At 42.5% G+C, this 26,124-nt stretch overlaps 2 protein-coding genes across 2 annotated transcripts in view; both read right to left on the bottom strand.

Moving 5' to 3' along the window:
* The window catches only part of PLBD1 (phospholipase B domain containing 1), a 45,023-nt gene extending 27,974 nt beyond the window's left edge, over nucleotides 1-17,049 (bottom strand). The window contains exons 1-3 of the mRNA XM_075057915.1: nucleotides 16,949-17,049; nucleotides 9,177-9,396; nucleotides 2,387-2,470 (exon numbers count right to left, since the gene is read on the bottom strand). Coding sequence (XP_074914016.1) covers nucleotides 2,387-2,470; nucleotides 9,177-9,396; nucleotides 16,949-17,021 — 377 coding nt within the window. The 5' untranslated portion in view covers nucleotides 17,022-17,049. The remainder of the gene's footprint in view (nucleotides 1-2,386; nucleotides 2,471-9,176; nucleotides 9,397-16,948) is intronic.
* Nucleotides 17,050-21,282: 4,233 nt separating this feature from the next.
* GUCY2C (guanylate cyclase 2C) overlaps nucleotides 21,283-26,124 on the bottom strand; it is a 47,825-nt gene continuing 42,983 nt past the window's right edge. The window contains exons 25-28 of the mRNA XM_075057762.1: nucleotides 25,343-25,441; nucleotides 24,488-24,582; nucleotides 23,768-23,844; nucleotides 21,283-21,901 (exon numbers count right to left, since the gene is read on the bottom strand). Of these exons, the coding sequence (XP_074913863.1) occupies nucleotides 21,727-21,901; nucleotides 23,768-23,844; nucleotides 24,488-24,582; nucleotides 25,343-25,441 (446 nt within the window). The 3' untranslated portion in view covers nucleotides 21,283-21,726. The remainder of the gene's footprint in view (nucleotides 21,902-23,767; nucleotides 23,845-24,487; nucleotides 24,583-25,342; nucleotides 25,442-26,124) is intronic.

Raw genomic sequence — 26,124 nt, 5'->3', positions numbered from 1 at the left:
TTACTAGCCAAATAACCCAGGCTTAGAGCATGAGGCAGCACAAGCTGAACAGACCCTATGGCAAGAGCAGCCAATGTTATATGGACCTCTCAGAGTTCCCTGCTTTACCGGGGACAAAGGGCCACAGAAGAACCACAGGTGTTAAGAGTAAGTCAGGACCAGATTCCATCTTCTTCCATCCTCCTGTATCTATCCATCCAGCTTTACATACAGCAGCAACAAAGAGAATGAACCTGGCAAGGAAGCAAACTCTTCCAGCAATATGTGGGTGATAAAACCAGCCAGATCTACCTTTCTGGAAAGAACAAGGGGCATGAAGTCCCTAGGGCTCGGTGTAGGGCCCTGTTCTGTTTAATATCTTTATCGATGATTTGGATGAGGGGATTGAGTGCACCGTCAGCAAGTTTGCAGATGACACCAAGTTGGGAAGCAGGGTCAATCTGCTTGAAGGTAGGGAGGCTCTACAAAGAGATCTGGACAGGCTGGATCGATGGGCTGAGGCCAATCGTATGAAGTTCAACAAGGCCAAGTGCCGGGTCCTGCACTTGGGTCACAACCACCCCATGTAGTGCTACAGGCTTGGGGAAGAGTGGCTGGAAAGCTGCCCGGCAGAGAAAGACCTGGGGGTGCTGGTTGACAGCCAACTGGATAATGAGCCAGCAGTGTGCCCAGGTGGCCAAGAAGGCCAACGGCATCCTGGCCTGTATCAGAAATAGTGTGGCCAGCAGGAGCAGGGAGGTGATTGTTCCCTTGTACTCGGCACTGGTGAGGACACACCTCGAGTACCGTGTTCAGTTTTGGGCGCCCCAATACAGGAAAGACATTGAGTTGCTGGAACAAGTCCGGAGAAGGGCAACGAAGCTGGTGAGGGGTCTGGAGCATAAGTCTTCTGAGGAGCAGCTGAGGGAACTGGGGCGGTTTAGTCTGGAGAAAGGGAGGCTGAGGGAAGACCTTATAGCTCTCTACAACTACCTGAAAGGGGGTTGTAGTGAGGTGGGTGTTGGTCTTTTCTGTCAGGTGGCTGGAGATAGGACGAGAGGAAATGGCCTCAAGTTGCAGCAGGGGAGGTTTAGATTGGATATTAGGAAAAATTTCTTTACTAAAAGGGTTGTCAGGCATTGGAACAGGCTGCCCAGGGTAGTAGTGGACTCACCATCCCTGGAGGTGTTCAAAAAGCGAGTGGACGGGGTACTTCAGGACATGGTTTAGTGGGCATGATTGATGGTTGGACTCGATGATCTTGAAGGTCTTTTCCAACCTAAATGATTCTATGATTCTAAGTATGTCAGAGGAAACTGGGATATGGTCAGAGCATTCAGGGCTAAAGACTTCCAGGACAACACAGCAGCCCATATTGCAAAACTGCTGTAAAGTAAAGCAGCCATGCAGGAGTCCAGGATATAGGCAATAGAAGAATGATAAAAGGCCACCTAGTATAGACCCCCTCCATCCAATAACACATTTTGGGGGATACAGCTACTATGCTCAATCGAGAAAAAAAACCCTACATATTGATATGGTAGCTATGCCATTTTTCTCACAAGGAGGACAGCAATACTGAAGAACAATGGCAAGGGAGTGCTACGATTTTTTTTTCCTCTTCTTTTTGGATAAGCTAAAACCAATCGACTTTATATATGTACACCAATAACAGAATTAGATATATAACCCCTACCAATAACAGAATTAGATATATAACCCCTTGTGGAAAGCACAAAACAAGAGAAAGATGGAAAAAAGTCCCCAGAAATGACCAAGGTTTCACAGATGTATTTGTAAGGGAAGAAAACATAAGTCTAAGGAGATTAAAATAATTGGTAATCACAGTTGAGTTTCCCAGTACCTGGCCTGCTTCTTCTCCCACTTGTAGTTTCCCACCAGTGTAGCTGCATTATTTGAGCAGAATTACTTTTGATTTATACAGCTGAAGAGAAAAGGGAATCAGGACTTTTATGATTAGAACAGAATTTACATCAGTGGTAGAATAAACAAAATGCAAACCTAACAGAGGAAGGAAAGGATACACAATGCTAAAAAGATTAAGGTTCCAGGAGACCACACTGTTCAGCATAACATTCAAAATACGAGCTTTTCAGAAAATTATTTTGACTAGAACGACCCTCAGAATTCATTGGCATTATCCACATCCCTTTGTAGCAGTGGCTTTAAACATTTCTTTGAAAGAATTGGAATTAGGGAAGGGCATATGCCCTTCTTCATTTATATTTAGATTTATTTTTTTTCATACTAATGGCATTCAGTCAGAGGGAAAGGAAGCATATATGTTCTTTAGCCCATAAGGAAGAGAATTAAAAACCCTTGAAAATTCTGTCATCCTCCAACCCCAAGTCTTGAACAGTTTCTTTTCTAATAACTAAATACATACGCCATAAAATTCTGAACTCCACTTCGAATGGTGGGATTCTTAATTAACTGTGGATACATATTTGCAGCATGGTCATACATGTGCCTGAAAGAACAAGAGTAGCAGAAGTTATTATTTTGCATCTGCCCTTCTTTTTTGCTTACCAACCCACTGATCAGCAAGCATTGATAGACAAGCAACACAGTCCACAAAGTAAGCTTTTCCTAATCACAGAAATTACTTCAGTGCATGACAAACAGCAAAGGTAACACAAATGGATTGTTGAAAATTAACTTAAAGTAAACGACCTTGTTAATACCTGCTCAAACTGCGGTACAATGGAAATTAAGCAAGAATGAGATTGAACTACTTCATAGCAAAATTCCACACTTGGGGAATATTTGTAGGCCAGAAGCATCTTCACAGTGTTAGCACATTAATTTAAAGCACAACAGAAATAGTTTGCTGGAGAGCTATTCTATTTGGAACCAAAAAACCACAGAGGTGAGGAGAATATAACTTGCTGATTCAGTTGTGAGAGGTAATTTCAGCCAGGTATCTAGCAGGTTTTACTTACCATTAATCATATTCCTTCCTTTCTGATTAAGCTAAATATCTCTATTTTAAAGTATGTGCAAGTTGATCCTACGTGTTCCCACAGAAACTCACACTCATGCCAGCCCTAAACAGATTCAGCTTTATGGAGACCAAAATTATTGTGATTTTTTTGTTTGTTGTTGAATACAGTTAGCTGTTTCATGCCCATTAACTAATACGAACAAAAGTTGCAAGGGTTTTTTTGGTTGGTTGGGGCTTTTTTGTTTGTTTCGTTGAAGCAAAGTCCTTTACATTTCAAGATGAAATCAACTGCCAAAAATTGCTCAGAAGGCCAGAAGTTGAAATCACTCTTCCATTTTTAGGTGAAACGTAATTGTCTGATTCAAGCCAAAACTGAACTTCAACATTTCTTAATTTGGGCCAAACTTAACCAACATTTTTTCAGCCACTAAATTAAAAAAAAAAAACAGAAAAAAAAAAAGAAAAAAAAGAGGGGAAAGGAATATTCAGTTCTAGGTGGAAATCGGCAGAAAATTGTTTTGCTGAGGTCTGGAGTTGATAGAACTACATCAGTCATCTGTAAAAGTAGCTCCTACCAAGTGCTGAGAGAAAGAAAACAGAAGAAACAGATATCAGCCTCAAGCGAAGCACATGCCAGCAGGACAGAATTCCCTGTATTAAAACTCATGAGGGCAGCTTCCTCTGAGAGGGATGCAGACAGGAGCTCTTCCCAGTTTCCCTCAGGGCATAATTAGACAACACAGTCAGAGATGACTGAATAGTTTGCTGATGACTAGAGAATCATCCATTGACCTTCTCCCCTCTCTTTCTGTCCCTTGCCCCATTCCCAGCTGTTTAAGTACTTGATTGCATGACCCTGCTGCTTCTCATCTCAGTTCTGGTACTATTCTGACTACAAAATCTAATTGTCTGCATGCATTCAGGCAAAACACTAACCCAGCAAAAAACGTGAATTACTTTTCTGGCAGTTTCTAGTTTGAATTAGGTTGTTACATAGCAACAGAGCTGGTGCAAGAAGGCAGCTCTCTCCTGTGTTAGTAGATGAACTGATGCACGAAAGGGCCTGATCAGTCCCAGGGCAGACACAAGTTGGAGGGATTGGCTCCATGGAAGGAGGTACTGGGGCAAGAGAGGGGAGCATTCAGCAGCTTCACACCATTACACCCTTCATGAAACTGCAGCTACAGTACCAATTTTAGTTCTAGAGTTTCCTGTCTCCCATGTAATACAAGACTACATGCCATAATCATAACCTTCTTCTTGAAGAGGACAAAGAGACAGATCAATATTCTCCACCCCTGCAGTCACAGAGAATTTGGCAAATAAAAATCCCAAGTAATTTTAGGAAGGAAATTATAGCGTAACATACTCCGTACAAGTCAGGGCTCTCATGGCACTAGAGAAGAGGAGCAAATAGCACAAGACAGTCCTTCTGACAGATGGTCTTTTCAGGATGACAACCAGATGAGGAGGATAAAACCAGCCAGGATACCACTCTAATCACTCTCTAGGCCAGAACAGATTATCAGGCTTCCAGGCTCAACCATCAGCTCTACTCTCTTCATTATGCACTCAAAGGTTATGCAACACAAGGCAGATTTTACACTAGTAGTATCTTTAAGCTGTCATGACTGATGTAGAGACTGGGTTAGTTCAGAATCAGGGGACTGAAAACTGCTTCTTTAATGGCCTTCCCTCTTGTATATGCTAACAGAGGACAGACAATTCCTGGAATTTATTTTTCTTTTTTCAATGTCCAAGGTTATGGAGAATTTTTTCCCTAGTTGCTCCATTTACTTTTTTTGCTTTAACAACACTTCTATGCACGTGGCTTGCATGTTTTGTAAGGGTATTACCCTCTGAAGTAAATTAGATCATTATAGTTAAGGTACAGCTTTGCAACTGTATCTAAGGCCAAATGCAAGGCAATTACAAAGCTGGGACAAGAATTCAGAGCCTAAAAACCGCAAAGCAGAGCCCTGCTTCTTCAAATTAGAGAGAAAGATGACAGGACTCAGGTCAGCTGAGGTCATATCAGAAAAGAGTACAATTAATGTTGCTTCAAATTTAAATACTGCTCTTAGGCACCTAGTATGCCACAATTGGAACTGATTAAAAGTATATGCTTAACATCATGGACTTGGATGTGCTCTGCCATTCCCCAAGTAAAATGAGGCCTCATTAACACTTCTGTTTGTAATGGGGGAAGATAATTCATACGCAAGAAAACCAGAGCAAACATCTTTGGCTGGAAGATAGGACTGGACCTTACAGAGAGGTGGGAGACTGGTGATAAAAACAAATGTTGGATCTCCAGACACTACAAACACTAGAATTAGATTTACTCCACCCCTAACTATGTGTTTTCAAAATAGACAGCTACTGTCTGAATCAGGTGCCAACACTATAAGATGAATCGTGCTCTAGAAAAGGCCTGTGTTTCTACCCTCACTGGTACACAGGTCTGACTAACTTAGTTACTGCTTTTTCTACCACATACCTATATTGTTAGAGCTCAGATTAATTCTTCCCCAGTAATCTGAAATGAGACAGTCCCAGCATAGGGGGTTTGGGGTTGTTTTTTTGTTTGGGGTTGGGTTTTTTTTTTGGGGGGGGGGGGGGTTAAAATCTGATTGTCTTACATTCTGCTTAGGTTCCTACTAAGGACAAAGCATACACTTTTAGAAGAGATATTTTGTCACTCTTTTGCTTACATCATGAGGCCTAGCTGTGTCTAGAAACCCTCCTTCATGCCCTAAGTGTAATGGAAGAACTGAGCTAGCTGAGAATTCCTGGAGATGTCCCAATTGCAGGCACTGTCAAGCTGGAGCTCCTGCTCACTGGAGAGCTTCTGCAGGAATCTGTACTTCAACTTCGCATCAGGCTTGCAATATATCCTTCCCAATAATGCACATCAGAGTTCTTCCTGGTAAGACTTCAGGGTTTCTGCAAAGAGCCACCTTGGGTCTTTTCTACTTCACGGAGTCATTGCCACAAACAGGTGTGAGACAGCTGGAGACCTTGGAGTTGTTCAGGCTACAGGTAGCAATGTGCTACAGGGCACTTCAATTACCAGACATACCCAATGTATTCACATTGGGGGGCTGTGCCTAAGCCACACAAGGTGGTGCTTGCACAGGCAAGTGACACTAGCATCTTCACTCTGGTAGCTAAGTGGCTGTTGATGCAAATAAAGCCTTCACGACAGCCAAACACACTGTCACACTCTCCCTTGTTACCAAGTTTTTAAAAAGAAAGTTTGAGCTGTGCGCAGCTACTGTGGACACTGATGCCTGCCAGAGCAGAATGAGAGTGTTTAGAGACACCTTCTCATAAGTCACAATGGTGCTAGAGAGCTTCCCTGAAGACAGGCTGAATGGGCCAGGCAGTCTGATGGGAACAGAGTTACAGATTGGGAAAGACTGTTTCCTGGTTTTACTTCAGAAGACTTGTGTAACTGTCCCAAAGAAAGAACATCTGCCTGCATGTTAATTAGGATTCTGTGAATCTCTAGGCAAGATAAGGAGAAATGGAGCTCAGAGCAATCTTAATATCTGCAAACTTAGTGAGCTCTCACTACTCCTGTGGTTCAGGAAATTGCAAACACACTGTATAAGAGGATTCATTAGTTGCAGTTTGCTGAATAAAAACCCACCAAGGTCATACAGCTAAAACCTGAAGAAATAGGTTCTCCATCTTCTCAAGGGTCAGGGGAGTACATCGCTAATTCATCTCTGCTCCTTAGCTGGAACATTTTCAATAGGTATTCTTAGATATTCTTAGATATTCTTTACTCAAATAGAAGCCCTCTTTATCTGAAATAGCTTTACAAGACCTGACAGGAAAAGCTTATATTCATAACCTCCAGTGAGAAATACGTTTCCACTGTAGGTATAGATGTACAATGGGGCAAAGACATAGCCAAAACCCAAATTCAGATGGTATGTGTAGTATATGATAGTCATTTTAATGATGGTAAGCATTTTCTGGTTTTCTCAGTTTCCTCAGAAAAGAAAGGCTTTGGCTACTTCTGGTTTTGTATCTTAACCCACTCCCACACTTAAACTCCTTTAAAACAGTTGAGTTTCCCTCTTTGCTTAAAAGCCAAAGTCTCAAACCCTACTTCTCCACATTGATACAAACCTTCAACTTCACTTCCACAGACTTTAAGATCTCTGTTCATTACTATGTCTACAATATCCACTTCTCTACAAAAGCCACTCAGTGCTGGAGTTGGTAGCCCTGCAGTAACAACAGCTAGGGCTAGGAGCCAACTTCAGTAAGCATCTGACCTAGAGAAAGCAAAAGCCTTGAGCAGAGTAACTTGTGAGTACCTTCACTTCTGTGAATCTTCACTTAACACCCATGGAAAAAACAAAGGGGAAAAACTCCCCCTCTAAACCTAAGCATAGACTAAGACATCAGATAAAGTCCCTGCAGACACTCTTTCACATTCAAACCGTGTTTAAAGGAATGGGCATATACTTAAGTTTGTTTAAAAGACAGCCAGGAAGACTCACAAATCTACTGTGGAGGCAGAAGGGGAACGGGGTGTAGGTTGTTGCTGCTAGAACACCACTTGCCATGCAATTGGGTTTACCATAGATTGGGCTCTCCATGTAGTATGACAAAGCTTAAGCTTAACCACTTAGATTAGCACACCTAGGTAAAGCCTTAGTGAAAAAAAAAAAAAAATGTGTTGAGTAATACCCAATTTTAAGAATATTCTAAATGTAACGCTAGCATCCCCCAGATCCATATGTAGTTTAAATAAACTGACTGAATAGCACGTAACAGTAACTTCTCGTGCCAAATAATCCAACACCACACATCCAGATCTCTCATATACTTCATTTCCTTTCCTGCCTGGAGTAGAGGCTATGCACTCAGAACTCTAGGATTCCTTTACTCTTTCCCTCAGAAGTGTTTTGTTATTGACAATTATTACTTTATTAAATTTCCTTTATACTCTCCAGAGACCTAGTTGTGTCTCCAGCAAAATCTAGTGGAGAGTCACATTAACATATCATATGATCAGAGCACTATAACTGATCTTAAAATGTCTTGCTAATTAAATTAATATAATCTTGTCCAGCAGCCATATCTGACAATTGTTCGACAGACAACCTTCCCCTGCTGGCCTGTTCAACACAGCCTATGGGTATTTATTTTAGTGTTCTGGAAGCAAAGCTGGTGAAGCCAAATTCATGTCACTGCATCCATCACAAGCATCTCCCAACTACTCCCCAGCCATGCATCAGAATTTGGGAATTCTTCTTTTCCTATGACTAACTTGATAGAGGAAAAGAGGGACCTTTTTCAACAAGCCATGTCACATTCTTAGCTATATCACCAGCTATATCCTACCAGTTAGTATGTCACAGTGCCATGCTGTCTTCCAACTTAGTCAAGGAAAGAATAGGGTTTGGGGTTTTTTTTTTGGTTGGGGTTTTTTTTTGGTTGCTTGGCTGGATTTTTTTTTTAGAAAAAGAAAAAACTGCTCTGGATTCAAAACAACTATAAAATTCTGTCAGTTTCATAGATCTGCATTGCAGGAGATATTCAGTCTCTCATCTTCTCTTCAACGCGCTTTCAGGAGTACACTGACCCTTCTAGACACACACCAGTCTGCTTGCAGGCCTATCAGTATATCAGCTTTTTTTTTTTTTTTTATTTCTCCAAGAGATACTAAACTCACCATGCTGTGAAGTTTCAGCATCTGCTCCCCAGCAATTTCTTGACAGCGTTTGGTGAAAAAGGTCCTTAAGGAAGCCCTGCAGCCCTTGCTAGCAACATGCCTCCCTGCCTGATCTGCTCTCAATTATCTCATCTGTTGTTGGTCTGTCACGTAACTACAGGCTGGGGAGATTACAAAAAGGGTAGCAGAAAGAATAGTTATTGTTTACAACATAGCGCTTACGCACTTCCTTACACATACGCTATTCTGTGATTACGTTACTTAATCAGTAATATAGATACAGTACTCATCTATCTCATCAAGGTGTTAGGAGAGCCTGCAGGATGAGAAGGAGAGGGCACATCTTGATCCCATAATGAAGATGCTATACTTCATACCTGCTACTAATTAAAAGAGCAGCTCACAACTGCAGAATATATGGTTAGTTTAAATGGATGGGAATTAAGGGAAAGGAAAAAAACAAACAAACAACTCACAAGTATACAGAAATCCACTGGAAGCTTCATACGTTGAGTTGCTTCCTGAGGTACTTACGGAGCTGTGAGATAGCCTTCCAAGAAGCCAGCCGCATACATGATATCTTCATTGCTTAATGTCTGACTGCCATAGCCTGCTCTGATCTCCAGAACTCCCCAACCTGTTGTCTGTACAGTGTTGTTGTAGAAACCATAGGCATCTCCACTCCTGTCCAGTATGTTCTTGACCTGAAGTGTTTTTTCAGCTCTATTCCAGTACACAGTTGCATAGCGGATTTCTATGGTGAAGAAAGGGGGCAAGGGAAACAAACATGACTAGGTATTTCCTATCTAATATTGAAATGTCAAGACAGTATTTTTGCAATTTAAAAAAATTTAATTTGATAGCTTTCCATCAGGTTTAGTTCTACCATGGAAAGCAATACTAATGTTAACATACTGAAAAGTGGCATGAGAACTAACTGGAGTTTTACCAAGACAAAAGTTTACAGCTAAATATTTTCATGTTACTCTTCTGGAAATTATCTACAACTTTTTCAGTATAGAGCTCCAACACAGCTGAGTCTTGACATAAAATTCAGAAAAGTATTTCCTTACCTGGCCCACCAGAAAATCTATACAAATCTTACTGAAAGTAACTTTAGAAGACAGCATGCCTTAGCAACTGCAAAGGATTACAAATTACTGTTGACTTTTGTTTCCACCCAAAGATTCAAAAGGCTACAAAAGTTCTCTAAACTGTCTTTCTGGGCAACTAATCCTGGAGGTGGCATTACCAACAGGAGCACTAGAACTCAGTGGATCACAAGCTTAAAGACAATAGCACCACAGGTATGCAATCCTTTATAAGACGCACAATCCCCATCACCCAGCTGGAATAGAACTGATCACAAGTGTGAAATGAATGGGAAGGAAGGGCACTAGACTGCTCAGAGTTCTGCTTGGACTGCTGTTTAAGAAACATTCTTCATTAGTTGCGTTTTAATCCTGCTGAGCTGAAGAACAAAGAGCAAGGTAAACTGCTTTCAAAAAAAAAAAAAAAAACCACCCTACAACTCTAAATCAGCCTTCCCTAAAGTGGGACCTGATTACATCAGATCTCTATTCAAGATTGATCAAATCACTACTATAGTATTGCAAGTGAAAAGAGTTCAAAAGTCATGAGTCAGAGTTCCCAGAATTATTTGAAAAGGTTTAAGGGCTAAGCTTATAAACACTTACTACTGAGAAACCAGCAATGTTTTTATTCCCCGACGCTTCTCCAGTGTGGCAACTAGTCCTGCCAGTTTATAGAAAGAAACTACAATTTGGTTACTACTCCTCACAGCAATTCATTTTGTGCATCATGCCCACAACAGCTGCAAAGTAGAGAGCTAGATCTAATTCTGGATGATCTCACACAAAATACTTAGTATGCATGCTATGATAATGGTGTTATAAAAAAGGCAATATAATGCCAGCACAATACCTAATGCTCTTCAAAAAGCTGCAAGTAAAATGTTTGTGATTAAGCAGCTAGTTTGATTTCAAATTAAGTGCACTCACTTTATTCAGTATTCTAAAACGTAACATAAAGAAGCTATTTTTATGAAAAGCCATGAGTTATTTGAATAAAAAAGCAAAAACATTTTCCAAGAACCAAACTCCGTCACCAACTAATCACTTTTTGACATAGCAGTTACTCAGTCGCTTTAAGCCAGTCTTCATCCATTTTACCAGACTGTGGAATAATTTGTGTCATTCAACAGCCAGAAAACTGTTCTTTCCTAGTGTTCCAGCAATAATAGCTAAAACTGTTTCTTACTGCGAATCACAGAATGGCTGAGGTTGGAGGGGACCTCTGGAGGTCATGTTGTCCAACCGCCCTGCTCAAGCAGGGTCACCTAGAGCAAGTTGCGCAGGATCATATCCAAATGGCTTTTAAGTATCTCCGAGCACGGAGATTTTTATAACCTCTCTGGGCAACACATACCAGTGTTTGCTCACCTTCATAGTAAAAAAGCATCTCCTAATGGTCAGAGAGCCTCCTGTGTTTCAGTCTGTGCCCACTGCCTCTGGTCCTGTCACTGGGCACCACTGAACAGAACCTGTGTTCATCTTCTTTACGCCCACCGCCGCCCCCCCCCCCCCCCCGCCAAGTATTTTTATACATTGACAAGATCCTCCTTGCACCTTCTCTTCTCCAGGTGGAGCAGTCCCAGCTCTCTCAGTCATTCCTCACATGAGAGATGCTCCAGTCCCTTAATCACCTTCATAGCTCTTTGCCACATTTTCTCCAGTAGCTCCAGATCTCTCTTGTACTGGGGAGCCCACAACTGGACCCAGAACTCCAGGCATGTCCTTACCAATGCTGAGCAGAGGGGAAGGATCACCTCCCTCCACCTGCTGGCAACACTCCTCCTGCAGCTCAGAAGACAGTTATGCTTTCTTGCCACAAGGGCACATTGGTGGCTCGTGTTCAGCTTGGCGTCCACCAGGACCCCCATGCCCTTTTCTACAAAGCTGCTTTCGAAACAGTCAGCCCCCCAGCATATATTGGTACATGGGGTTATTCCTTACCAGATGCAGGACTTGGCATTTCCCTTTGTTGAACTGCATAAGCTTCCTGTCAGTCCATTTCTCCAGACTGTTGAGGTCTCTCTGAATGGCAGCACAACCCCCTCATGTATGAGCCACTCCTCCCAGTTTTGTATCATCAGCAAACTTGCTGAGGGTACACTCTGCCCCATCACCCAGATCATTAAGGAAGATGCTGAACAGCATTGACCGTTGGCATATTGCACTAGTTACTGGCCTCCAGCTAGACTTCGTACCACTATGTCAGTCTTCATGATGTACTAGAGACACTTCTCACATGGACAGGAAAAGCGTTAGCAAGAACAGAATTTTAATGGGGAAGGAATTGGGCTCCCCCTCCCCCTTTCTATGGGCAGAAGTTTTTACATGAATCTCTACTTAGAGATTAAGTCATTTCAGGGACTTGGAACACAGTGTTTAAAAACATGTTTTTCGTCTGCCAGGTACTCAGGCTATTTAAAGAGTTGAGACATGACAGACTCTGGATAACTCTTCAAGCAGCTATAATCTTACTTTCCTGTTGTCTCCTTAACTATCTTCTAGTAATACATGGGGTAACTGCTACTTTAGCTTAAGGGTAAACATGGGAATCACTCAGACTGAAAATCTATAAAAAGAAGAGCAGGCTGATAAGGGTCATCACTGAAGAGAACCAAAGGCCATCTTACACAGCTAAAGCTCACATAAGCAAAGAGGTTAGGGAAAGGGAGGTCCTGTGAAAAAGTGCTCCAAGGGGTCAGTGCAGAACACAACTAAGCTATCCAGCAATAAAGGCAAAGGCTGACTCCAACCAAGAAGCCCACTGCAGGGCAGAGGAGAGACAGACCATGTGCCCAGTACACAAAGACAGCTGAGGAATAGGTAAAAAAAGCAAGAACAAAGTAGGGGAAAAGATGATCTTCCCATCTCTTCAGTAGGCTCCAGAGAGGTGGTGAGTAGTCAAGAGGAACTGGGCAGCTGGGTATTGTTAGCGCCCACAGACTAAATAGGTTTGTCAAAGAAACTTTCTTCTGCCTAAAGCAAAACAGCCATTGCTTTCTTTTTTAAAAGAAGGCTGATGCTGGTGCCAGACAGACTGATCTAACACAGGTATTCTAACACAGCAGGCTGTGTTTCTTTGTTTTATGCTCTGCCAGAGCATAAACGTGCAGAGTTATTTTCAAAAGTCAGAACAAACTTTAAAATTACCCTTGGAGTTTGCCCTGCCCCAGCTTCACTATATGACAAATTTAAACTGAAGAAAACCAAGACTAGAAGAGGATGGGAGAGAAGGGGAAATATTAAATTACAGGATAATTTGCAACAAACCTGGAGAAGCCTTTGGAGAAACAGCATCAAGGTAGCTGTAATACACGCAGCTTAACAGTGATGCTGGATAAGATCATTTCCCATTACTGGTTTGGGGTTTTTTTTTTTCCCAACTTATCCACTCATCATCCCATTTCACCTCATTAATTTTCATGTCAGTTTCTGCAGATCTAATTGCCCTGGTCTAAAGTGTCAAATACCTACATATGAAATTGTTATGTTTATTTCAAGGAATACACATATAATCATACAGTAATTGTTATAATTTAGAAGATAAGTCTTTATCTTGCTACAGATGGAGTTAAAACTACAAGCTTATAAATCTGTGTACACTTAAAACATGCTTACACTACAATGTAATCAAAGCATTTGCTATCACTTAGTCTGTTACAATTTAATCTGTGTTCATCTAAACTAGCAGCACTACCATTGACAAGAAAACCATCCAGAACTGAAGTATAACATGAAATATAGATATACAAGAAGCAACTGCCCATTTCCAAACAATCCCACATGTGTCCTGCAACAACAGGACCCTTCCCCTTGAATAATTCTGGGGGTTTTATATTTATTTCTGGAGGGTGAGGCAGGGGCCCTAGCATCTCTTATCCCAGCAGTTGTATTGGGCCATCTTGCTGTACTGCTGCTTTTCCTTATGCTTTCCCAGTCACAAGTTGCTTTTAAAACATACATATATCTAGATAGGCTATTGGACTTTCTGATTAGAAAAATTAACAGAACTCCCTTTTTATTGCAGATGAAAGAGCTACAAGGTTTGGGGGTAAGAATTAATATTCATATTTTTCCTTAGTCTGAGAAACAAGCTAACTCACAAGCAATGAGGCACTGGTTAGGTTGCATGCAAGAAGCCAAATTAAGTTAACAACTGTGAGCATCTCCTAATAATAGGAAAACCACTGGCTTCCTTAACTACTAATTTTTATCTATATTTTACATGCTTGTTTTTATCTATGGCTTTTCAAAGGTGAAGCCTTTTTTTGTAGAGGTGTTCAAATGTATTTCATTGATTCCACCCATACACTTTCCACTAAATAAGGAAGGTATCACTCTACTGTTTCACCGAAAACTAGTTTTGCACAACTTCGAAACACAGAAAACCTAGCACAAAGTTGCACATCTCCTGTTTTCACTATACCCTCTCCTACAGCTAATGTTCAGTAGTAAAAGTTATATTAGGACAGTGTAGTATTTAAATGTTTCAGGTCAACCATTATAAGGAGCATCTGATATTTCTGTTCAGTTTTGTAATTTGATAGAGCTTGTCCCATCTTCCCATTAAAAATTTTAGAACCATCCTTTTAACTGTTTAAAAAGGTTGTATACCTCTAAAGCACAACTGAGATTTCAAAGTAAAGTTATGATTGGAATCCATTACAAAATGAATGTTAAGTACCTCAGGACTTCTTTAGAGATTAGCTTAAACCACACAAGAACTTAACACAAAACCCAGTAATTTTCAATTAAAGGTGTAAATGCTTTCTTGTTCTCCTTGAATATAAGGTATTTGCATTTTCTATTCTACTGGCCTTAATTCACCCTATTTCCTCATACATTTCAGGTCTAAGTAATTTTTCAATTTGCCTCTAACAGGCCTGTCATTATTTGAAGCCTAATCCCCTGATTTGTGCTTACATGAGAGAGAAGCAATATTCAAATGTGAACTATAAATTAGGAGTTTGAGTCTTGTATGTTTTTCATGTTCACAAGGACACTTACTGCTAAAGCTTAGCTGATGCAGAAAACTTGCCAAAACAGTTACAGGTCCCCAGTATAGGTCATCCACAGAGGAAAGAAAAATAATTTCACCAGTAGCTTCACTCCTCTCATAGTCCCTAAATTTAAGTCATTTTTACCAGAGTAAAATTCTCTAGAAACAGTTTCCAACCAGCATGATGAAGAACCTTCAAGGTGTTCAAAATGCTAAAGAACAATGAACCAATTAAAAAAAAAATCTAGACAATTCACAGTGCTGAAGGCCAAGTTTACGCCATTAAATAGCCTAAAGGCATTTGTATTTGCTACTTGGTAGTTTTCTCCCAGTACTTGAACTATGATGTGAGGAATCAGTCAGGTATTAGCTGAAACCACCTTTACACCCCAAACTTCCTTTCACTCCCTCTGCATGATTCACAGTTGACCCCTCCTTCAGTCCTGCTAATACAGTACAGTAAAAGGTTTTGCCAATTCAGATAAGGTTTGAAAAGAAGGCCTCCAAGATGAGGTAGGACCATTGGCAAAATGAGATGCTTGTAACATTTTGGACATTAAAACAACTGTTACCTTAATCTCTCCTTGTTTTGTGGCAATTAATAAATTAACTAGGAATTTCCTAGAAGATAAGCACTGAATCTAGCCCTTAGGATCTTCAGAATTCACTGAAAGCAGCAGAATAGGGAGATACTCTCCTGCTGAGATTTGCTCCCCAACAACCTACTATTACCATCAGTACAAATGGTATCCAGAATTCTCTAATGGGCATTCTGCTCTAAATGGCTGCTGTCTGTCACTAACTTTTACTGACCCTCCAGAGGCAGCTTCACTTTCACATACTCCACACTTGCTCAGCATTTCTTAAACTCCCTTCTTTCGTGACTCCTTTCCCTACCCTTCCAGTTGCTAGTAAACCTGTTTCATACTTTGAAATGAAAAAAACAATAATAATAATCCTATGTTCATACCTGACTGGCCTATCTTTGCTAGCACATAGTTAGCTATCAGAGCGTGTGTCCACAGGTGTAATGTTTCTCAAACATACCTAGCAGAAACTCAAATTTTTAAGCAGGAAGACGAGATTCTATGGAAAACTGTGGAGCTCACCAAAATGCACCATTATGGCACTTGCCAAATTCTGCTTGCATCCAAACCTGACTCTGAAGTTGAGCAAGAACAAAGCTCTAGAATCAGGAGACAGAAAAGCGTTCTCAGTCAACAGAGGAAGACCAAAAGTATTACAAAAGTTTCAGTTATTCACCTACCCTAATTTAAGCCTTACAACTTTGACTGGAAAAGTATATTATGCAAATATATGATGAAAAGCAACCGTGAGCACAAAATTAGCATGAAGTGGTGCTTATACCATAAAAAACAACTTCGATTTTTATACCATAGAAAACAACTTCAACTTTTAAGTTAATCAGATACTGGTGAATTACTTACTGTAACGGCAACACAAGTTTATCGACTCAGAAAGCATCAGATCGTGCATAGGTACAAATTCTGAAACACAGACGGTGACCTATACCCACAGGCTGGCATTACAACTCTGTTAAAGATGCAAGCTGCAGCCCGCAGTAGGCCACAGCACCCAATCGAGGTGTCCATCCTAAATGATTTCCACGCACGCGTGTTACATTAAAACCCAGCACCGCTGGGTGCCCAAGGCAGCTTCCCACCTGTCAGATTCTTACTTTGGATCCCCTCGCCCATGCCGGGAACGGCAGAGTCGTTCCGAAGGCACGCAGGAACCGGGTGCCTGCACTTGACGCCCACGAGGCACCACGGCCGAGCCCACCCCGGCCAGCCGCTTCTCAGGTGCTCTCCGGGCAAGCCCCGGAGGCCGCCGGGGCGGGGAACGGGCTTAACCGCCGCGGCACTGCCGGGGGACGAGGCCCCTCGCCGCCTCGCACCCGTCTCCAGGGCGGCACGGGGGGCCTTCCCCGCCGGAGCCAGCCGCGGAGGAGGCGCGGCTGCTCAAGGCGAGGCGCGGAGCCCGGCGGGTCCCCCGGGGCGGGCCGCGCCGAGCCCCGAGCCGGGCTCCGCCGGCGGGACAGCCCCTCCCGGTCGCCCGGCACCCCCGGCGCTGGGGGCAGCCCCGCTGTCTCCCTCCCTTCTCGCCCGCCGCGGCGGGGTGGGGCGGGGGGGCTGCGGGACGAGGCCCCCCTGCCGCCCTCTCAGGGCTGGCCTCCGCCCCGCCGCTTGCCTCACCTGCTCGGCCCGCCGCCGCCCACAGGAGGGCAAGCCCCCAGCAGCAGCACACGCCGCCGCCGAGCCGGGCCATGCTGCTGCTCCTCCGCGCCTCCTCTGGGCGCCGGGAGGCGGCGGGACTTTAAGAAGTTCCCTCGCTCAGGGCAGGTCTCAGCGCTGCACCCGCCTCCTCCGGCGCCCGCCCCGGCGCCCCGTGCAGGGGGTGGCCCTGCCGGTGCGAGGGCTGCCCCCCGCGTTGGCCGCCCTCTCCCCTGCGGGTCCGGGACGTGCTCCGGGGAGGCCGGCAGCGGCGGCCGCTTTCTGGACCGCGCTTCCCGCCCGAAGTGTCGCGGCAGAGGCCCCGAGGCGGCTGTTGGGCCCGGGGCAGCCGGCCGCCCCGCCGGCCCGGCTTGCCCACTGCCCTCTGTGCCCGGCCGCCTTGCAGCCTGTCGTGCTGGCGGTGATGGCAGAAGGCGCCGGGGAAGGCATTAAGTCAAACTGGGCGGCAAGCCCAGGGCCCAGGCGCTTGTGTGGAGCCGCTGAGGCCTGGCCGGGATGTGGAGCTCGCTCCGGGGCTGAGGTCGGGCCTCCCCGCCACGCTGGCTGGCCTCACGTGGCGTGAGGCGGCGAGGAGGGAGCCGCAGGCTGGTGCCTGCTGGGCCGCTGGGCTTGGCAAGGGTGATGAACCAAAAAGGGCTGAAGGTTTATCAGGAAAGGGCCCTGTAAAGCAACACGAGTGAGGTGGCGTCTTGTCAAACTATGCGTTTTGCATCTGAGGAAGAGCAGCTTTCGGCCCTGTTCGGAAGAACAACTGCTGCACGTGTCTCAGCAGAAGAGCTGAGGGATGGTCCTTCTCTTAGTGTTTACAGATAGAAACAGGCCCTGCCCCAGTGATTCACATCATTTTGAGATGCTGCCTTTTTTTCTCCCCCAGTGTTGGATACTCTACCACTGTCCTAAAACAGCCATTGTTAGGACTTTGTGTTTTGTTAATTCTTTCAGATAGTTCAAATTTGATACCGGTGCCTGTAATAGCCCCATATAACGAGGTCACATGCCAGCCAGCTCAGGCCAAACAGCAAGACTTGGCCTCAAGCCCAGGGTGAGAGCACTGTAATGCGACTGCCGGTGGCCGAAGTCCTTCCATACCCATCGCTGTTTTGATCTGGGCTACTTCTCAGCAAAAGATAAGGATAAAACACAGTGCTGTCAGGTTTTTTTTTGCCTCCCCAGTGAAAAATAACTTAAATGTCTAATCATGAATGGATGCTGTGTTTGCGTTGGAGGAATATTTTCCAAAGGTTTTTCCAAATGAGAAATTCATTCTCCAAATGAGAATTCTGCCACATGCTGCTCTCAGTTTGACTGTGTTGGTGAAGTAAAATACAAAATTATATTTTCCATAGAATTCCCTGTATAGGATTACCAGAGGGAAAAAAAAAACAACAAAACAGTAGTGTTTAAAACAAGATTCTCTGTGTACAAGTGATGAGCATGGCCAGGAATTGGAGGCACATGCAAACTAGGATAGAAAGCACAAATATACAATGCTGAAACAGGAGGAGAGTGCGGATGCATGACAAAAATGAGATGGAGACAAGGTGGGGGGGGGGGGGGGGCCTGGAGATGACCAAAGCTACAAAGCTCTTGCTCTGTATTTGGAAAGATTCACTTCCACATGCTCCCAGCTCAGGGATTCACAGAATTTTTTGTGGTGTGAGTTAAGTTCACATGGATGGTGATGGTGCAGCCAAAATCCTTTCCACTTGGAGAACAAAATTATATCTCACACTAGGTTTTTAATATAACATTTCTGTTATATATATATAACTGCTTAAAAAAAAACAGGAGAGGTGGATTAAAGGACCTTCAGTGACAGATTTCTGGTGGTAGACGGCTCTTTGATCTAACATTCGATAACAAGATGCAACGGTAAGACATTGAATCTGACAGATTCAATCCAGAAACCAGGAGCAAATTTTTAAAAAGGGTAGTCAAAACTGATTTTGTTGTCACATAGGGGTGACAGGTATGGCCAGGGACACAACCACCACCACAACCACACTACCAGAAGTTGCATCCATTGACTCATTGCTAAGGTAACTATCTTCAAAGATTTATATTAAATTTATGATCTGAAGCATGCAGGAAAGAGAAGGGCTACTGAAAACTAAACACTGTTTAACTTAATTGTCTCAATCAATGTCAGCAGACATTTCTCTAACATAATTTTATCTCAGAGGTGTCGAGGATGAAACCCACAAAACTCCTCTTTAAAAACAGACTTAATTCACTTCAAAGATCAGAGCAGCTCTGCTTAAGATAGTAGTAGTGGGCTTCTTCATGCTTGAGGAGTCCAGTGCTTGTCAGCGCATTACAGCTACACTTGCTGAGCGTATCAGATACAGCAACCAGAAGAGTCCAGTGGTGCCAAGAAGCACAGTGGTCACACCCAAGAATGCAGACATAGAGACGAAGCTTGTTGAGGTTCAGCAAGGCCAAGTGCCAGGTCCTGCACTTGGGTCACAACCACGCCAAGCAGCGCTACAGGCTTGGGGAAGAGTGGCTGGAAAGCTGCCCGGCAGAGAAAGACCTGGGGTGCTGGTTGACAGCCGGCTGAATATGAGCCAGCGGTGTGCCCAGGTGGCCAAGAAGGCCAACGGCATCCTGGCCTGTATCAGAAATAGTGTGGCCAGCAGGAGCAGGGAGGTGATTGTTCCCTTGTACTTGGCACTGGTGAGGACACACCTCGAGTACCGTGTTCAGTTTTGGGCGCCCCAATACAGGAAAGACATTGAGTTGCTGGAACAAGTCTGGACAAGGGCAATGAAGCTGGTGAGGGGCCTGGAGCATAAGTCTTATGAGGAGCGGCTGAGGGAACTGGGGCGGTTTAGTCTGGAGAAAAGGAGGCTGAGGGAAGACCTTATAGCTCTCTACAACTACCTGAAAGGGGGTTGTAGTGAGGTGGGTGTTGGTCTTTTCTGTCAGGTGGCTGGAGATAGGACGAGAGGAAATGGCCTCAAGTTGCAGCAGGGGAGGTTTAGATTGGATATTAGGAAAAATTTCTTTACTGAAAGGGTTATCAGGCATTGGAACAGGCTGCCCAGGGTAGTAGTGGACTCACCATCCCTGGAGGTGTTCAAAAAGCACGTAGACAAGGCACTTCAGTACATGGTTTAGTGGTTTAGTGGACATGGTGGTGGTTGAGTTGACGGTTGGACTCGATGATCTTGAAGGTCTTTTCCAACCTAAACAATTCTATGATTCTATGATTGGCACCACAGGGTAGGAAATAGCTGACTTTATATTTTTTTACTGTACTGGTAGTCTTTTCAATACCTACCAGTTTTAGAATACCAGACATTTTTTTCTATCCTTATCCCAATGAACACTTCCATTAGGACACAGACTGAAGAAGTAATGGTATAGTATTAGTGCCAGTCCAAGTTTAAGACAATCTGAAGGCTGTGGCTGTTGGTTACATGCTATCTGCTCCTTCTGTCTGTATCATGTTCTTGGGTGTAGGTATTTGCATTCATTAGGCAAGAGTATAAGCCCTGCAGCACCTGCTGATTTAATTTTTCCAGGAATCTTTGCACTTCAGATCTGTCTGTTTACACCTAGGTTGTTCTTTGTGTGTGTGTGTGTTCTTACAAAGCCAGTTTAGGTTGACAAAGAAAAAACACAGGCAACTGGCTTGCTCTTTTTGAAAAATTTTCAGTTGTTTACTTGAACAAAAATGCTGTTCAAATCCATAAAAGAATGATTTTGCACCAAGTTTTAGGGTTTGAATACTGACCGATATTTGACAATGGTAGAAGAAGTAGCTCTGCTTTGAAAGCCACCAAGGCACAACAGGCCTTTGCAAAAGTTTCACTCACTAGCTGTTATTTCTTTCTGTGAATGCTGATTTTCTTTTACATGCATCCCTTGTGCTTTGGTTGCTTTTTAAAGCTGTTTATTAATATAAATGCCATGGTGGCAGTTAATGAGTGAGTCATCTCAGTAAAACCTGAGTTCTGCCTCTTTGTGAAACTTCATCCAAAAGTTGAATTGAAAGTTCCTGAGGTTTAAGAAATTCAGATAAGTTTGTTTCCTTCATTTCTGTTGCACTTCTGGTTTGGGGGCAGAAGAAGAAGTGGAGAAAAGATATGAAAGTGTCTGGTTTTACAAGATTTCCAGTTTCATTTTGCAGGCCCAAGAGATTCAGATGAGCTTTAGAAACCATACATCTTCTGGAGTAATCTCCCAAGGTAAATAACAGAAGTGTTGTCTCTTGAAGAAAGTCAACTTGATTAAACAAAACACGTGAGACACAGGGGAAGACAACAGAAGCAGCAAGATGGCAACATATCCAGGATTTACATATGATAGGTTTAATGTTATTTTCAAATATATTACAGCAAATCTTTCTTCAGATAAAAATTACAAATTAAATACAACATTTAAAAATCATGACAAATTAAGGCTTTGCTGTGAATATTTTCGGAAGTGGATTATTGAACAGGCTATCACATTTAAAAACTAACCAAACCAAAAAAACCCGCTATCTTCCAGACTCAAGTGCAGATATTTTCATTTAGCTCAAATCAGGCTGCATGTGTCCTACTGAAGTCACCCGATAATTTCAACGTTACAGTGAAGAGAGGTTTGATTTACTGATAGCAGGTCAGATGGTAGAAAGGATGCTTGAAAAGGTATTTTCTTTCTCCTCTAGCTGAGAGTATAAGCCTCCAGCCTTCACATTAAGTACTCCAGAGAGTTGCTGCAGCTTTTTGAGCCATACTAGACATACAGTTTTAAAGATATGTGGCAGAATTTTCTGTGCTGACCAGTTGCAGGTATTCCAGGGTACCTGATTGGTAGCTAGCTACCCGTGAAAGCTCCTGCGTCTTGGATCCTTCGTTTTCCCTTTTCTGAAGAATATTGGTTATCATCTCTGCTAAGTCAGCTTGTAACCGCTGCTGGTTCTCTCTAAAAGCAACAGGATGGAAAAAAAATTCAGTGATTCACATGTTTTTAGTGATCCTCAGATCTCCAGTGTTTTTTAAACATTTCTATTCCATTTTCATCTTAATGATATTCACACACTACTTATAAAAACTGTGGGCAAAACCAAATTCAGGTTCTGGATTTGGGAATATAATTCAGGATTTCCATGTGATTTTTCCAGATAGTATGGATCAGTGTCTCTGTACAGGAGGTCTGTAGCTGTGTCGTTACCGACTTTGAAAAAAATCATGATCATTTGCATGAAAAGGAAGGCGTGAATTAGATTCACTCGCAATCAAAATAGATTCTAGCTCTCAACACCATTCCTGGCACCAGCACTTCCACTATTCAACTTCAGGTGGCCCTCAGTAACAGAGTTGCCAGCTTTTCATAAATTTCTGCAGTGTATCTGGCTTTTGCTGGAGTACGCCACATATGACAATTTTAAGGGGCAATTTTATCAGTCATAGCCTATATGAGGAAGCAAAACCAAAAACATCACTGACCACATCAAGCTCAAAAGGTACTTTCAATAGTTGAATTCCAGAATAACTGCCAATTTGATAATTCTGATAGTCTTGACAGATCATATTAATTAAAAAAAAGGAGTTCTGAGTTTACAAAAGAGATGTACCATAGAATTAGGCTTGGCAGTATTTCCTGCTTAGCCCAGAGACAAACACTTGGACTTCCCATTAAAAATATGAACGTTCATAAGATTCTGTAGTAGATTAAAAGTTTGATTCTGTTTCAGTTTTGCAAATGTCCTGAGAAAACCTTTATCTTTCTCTTAGCCTCCTCTTTCCTCTTAGGTAATAGGAATAAACGGGCAGAAAATTTTATTTGTGCAATGGACACATTGTGTAAGATTCAAAACTTTTGCAGTAGGAGTAAGCTATAACATTTACTTATGCTTTTCACCATAAGGGATCCCAATGTATCCAGCAAACTACAATTTGCAATAGAATTGCTTCAAGTTGTACTGAAACAGTCATTTCAAAGCATATATCAGCAAATTCCCTCTTAGTAAAGAGTGACTGTACACAGGAGTGTAGAGCAGAAAGTGAGGAACTTCCACATTTAGTGAGTTTGCAGGAAATTATGCAGTACTTGTATGCGAAATATGCATGAAATAGATGCAGCCAGTTATCCTGACTTCAGTTTTGCATAGTTTCTCAAAAACAACACTTCCGCTATTACTATGTTTTATTCAACACTAATGCAATATGATAGCTCAGTTCCAGGACATCAACCTCATATTTTTTTCCTGATAACTTATCTCTTATGTGTTAGAAAGTAAGATTTTGTTCAATTTTTAAAGACTTTATGCCTGTGCAATACTACAGTAACTTTGTCTGCCTCTTCTAGCCAAATACTGCTTGAAATCCTGCAAGTTTCGTTCCTCCTACAAGTTCCCCCGCAGGAGCTCACAGGCATAACATGGTATTACAGAGAGCTGCATATTCAGTTGCAGTTATCTTCTCACTGTACTGTCGCACACAGGTGCCATTCATTAGGACTAAAGTTTTGGGAATATTAATGTTTTTCATTTCTCCATCCATCTCTTGCACTTACCGCACCAGCAACTTGTCCTGTAAGTCTTACTTCCCTTCCAAGGAAATGAACCTGTTAAGCACTTTATATATACAGATAACCTTCAGCACACACAATAGTCCCATGTCATGAATATTTACACATGTTTATATGCACATACACTATTAAGCCTCTGACTACTGAAGGCAAGCTGAGTGGTATAACACACCCACAAGTGCCAGGGAGGAACAGTGAAGGCTAAAGCACAAGCACTGGGAATTTCTCTTCCCTTTTCACATATAAAGACCATCTTACACAGAAGGAGGTGTTGGGAGATTGTATTTCTTGTCCTCAGTACCCGTCAGCCAGTAGGTAATCTCTGTTCCTTTGCCCTAAATACGTATGACAAAGAAGAGAAAGCACAATTTCAGGATTAGAATGCAATTTCCTGTAGTTAATTTACTTAAATAATACTCTATTGCACATTGCCATGTTTGCCTTTTCTTGTTTTCAGTAACTGATGCTCACAGCAAAGGATTAAAAATCAGATTGAGAAGAATAGTAACGGGGGAGATGCAGCTGCATGCCCGCTCCCTTGTTCCATGACCTGAGACACATGCCATAGGAGAAGTGATTTGTGCTGCCTGCCACCAGCTCCCAAGTACGGACATCTGCCAAGTGTCACAGACTGAAATAAATGGATTGGTAGATAGACAGATATCGGAGCATGAGCAAATTAACAATAGATGCAGCTTCCCTTCCATCAGACTCATTCACTCCACAATTTTCTGTTACAAATGGTATGTTTCATTTATTCTCCACATCTTTATGTTGCTTTAATTTATGACTTGGGGAGCTCTTCATTGCCTGCATTGTTTTTATAGAAGAGTCTTCAACCACTAGAGACTGTGGTACCAATTGATCTGTAACCCTTGTTCCCCAGCTGTTAATCAAGTTGCGGGGTACTCTCAGCTATACAATACTTTTATACTATCCCTCTTCTCTGTGTTCATGCATGTGCATGTTAAAGGTTACCTTCAAGTACGTTTCTCCTCTCACTTCATACTGGAACTGGCAGTCTGTTCTTTTCAGGATATTAATAGTGGAACCACTTACATGAATCCTTAAAGCTTAAAAAAAAAAAAGAGACAATGAAAGCTCAGCCTGGAAATGTACCACATAATCCTATTAAGTATATGTGAAAACTGGTGCTATAGCAGAAGGTCTTCCAATTATTATCAACATGAATTCTGAGAGTCAAATTAAATGAGAACCAGTTACACTGCTGTACAAAAAATCTGACTCCACTACATAGCATTGTATCTAGGGAGGAATAGCTGGTACAGCCGTTGATCTGAAATACAGGTGACCGTGGTATCTGTAGTATTTAGATGCCAAAAGGGAAAAGAATAATTGGGAGTGACTTATATAGAGAATAGTCGTGTGAAGACACTGGGCAGAAGGAAGACAAACTGGCTCTAGCCAGAGTTCTGTAATGGTGAAGTTGAAGGCATAACTGCTTCAACTTAAAATATACTTAAAATTTACACAACAAAGCTGTAATACAATTCTAGGTTGAACTAAAATCTGCAATTCATAGAGTAAAATTAAATTCCAGACCCATAAGTGTCATATCCTCTAGAGGAACTCAGCCAGCAATCCGGCCTAGGTACTCCCTGTTACCAGCACTGAAGCATGGAGAAGGAACAATTCTTTGTTGGCCAGCAGAACAGTGAAATAATTGGTAATCAAAACAAATAAGGTTCCTTCATCTTTAAAACTTCTGCAAGCTGATAATAAATTGTTCTCAGCTGAAAACAGATACTTCGGTCACAAACTAACCAATAGCCTTTGGTCCTGTTACACTGACAGCTAAAATTAAATCCTTACGCAAGCCAGTGGATTCCATCCGTGAAGCTGTGTTCACCGTATCTCCAAACAAACAGTAACGAGGCATTTTTATTCCAACCACACCAGCCGCACATGGACCTAGCAATGGGATACAGAGAAAGAAAAAAGTGGATTAAGAGACTATTCGTTTGGAAGGAGTCTCACTGTTGCAGAGCAGTGCAGTTGCCTGCTAGAACTCTGCGTTCCTCACCGATAGCAATACTCTGTACCTCACTTCCCAAAATATCTAGTGGTCTCCCCTTCCACTCCAAGCCAAGCATAGCTCTGTTAGTCTTGCATAATCCAATAAAAGCATAAAAGGGACACGGTACAGTTTTTTATATTGCAAAGTACAGTTACTAACTGTCTGTTTTGGAAGCAAGAGAAAGAGAGAATAAGCTTCATTATGGAGTGGTGCATAGCAGTGCGTCAGGTGGTTTCCCAGTGCCTCAGTCACTGTCACTGATATGTTCCTCCCCTGGCAGCTGGTGTTCAGGTGGTTGTTGAAACAAGTGGAAATAAAAAGATAAAATTTCCCAAAGTACTTGGGATTGTTGAGCTATCTGCAGTTCCCCTTTGATAAAAAGTATTTTTATGGATAAATTCAAACATTAATTCCCACATAGGCTTGACAGAACTTTTGCCTCCAAAAGCAAAATATACAGGCCTGCACTTTTTGGCTAGACAAGTATAGCTGGCCATGGCTGATCTCCACTTTGTTCAGGAAGGAGCGATCTGTGAAGGCTTATTTGATACAACTGGCTTAATCATACCAGGAACAA

Source organism: Buteo buteo, chromosome 26, assembly GCF_964188355.1.
Source record: "Buteo buteo chromosome 26, bButBut1.hap1.1, whole genome shotgun sequence".
NCBI classification, from domain to species: Eukaryota; Metazoa; Chordata; class Aves; order Accipitriformes; family Accipitridae; genus Buteo; species Buteo buteo.
The sequence above is the reverse complement of the archived record's forward strand: the minus strand, read 5'-3'. Positions and strand labels throughout refer to the sequence as shown.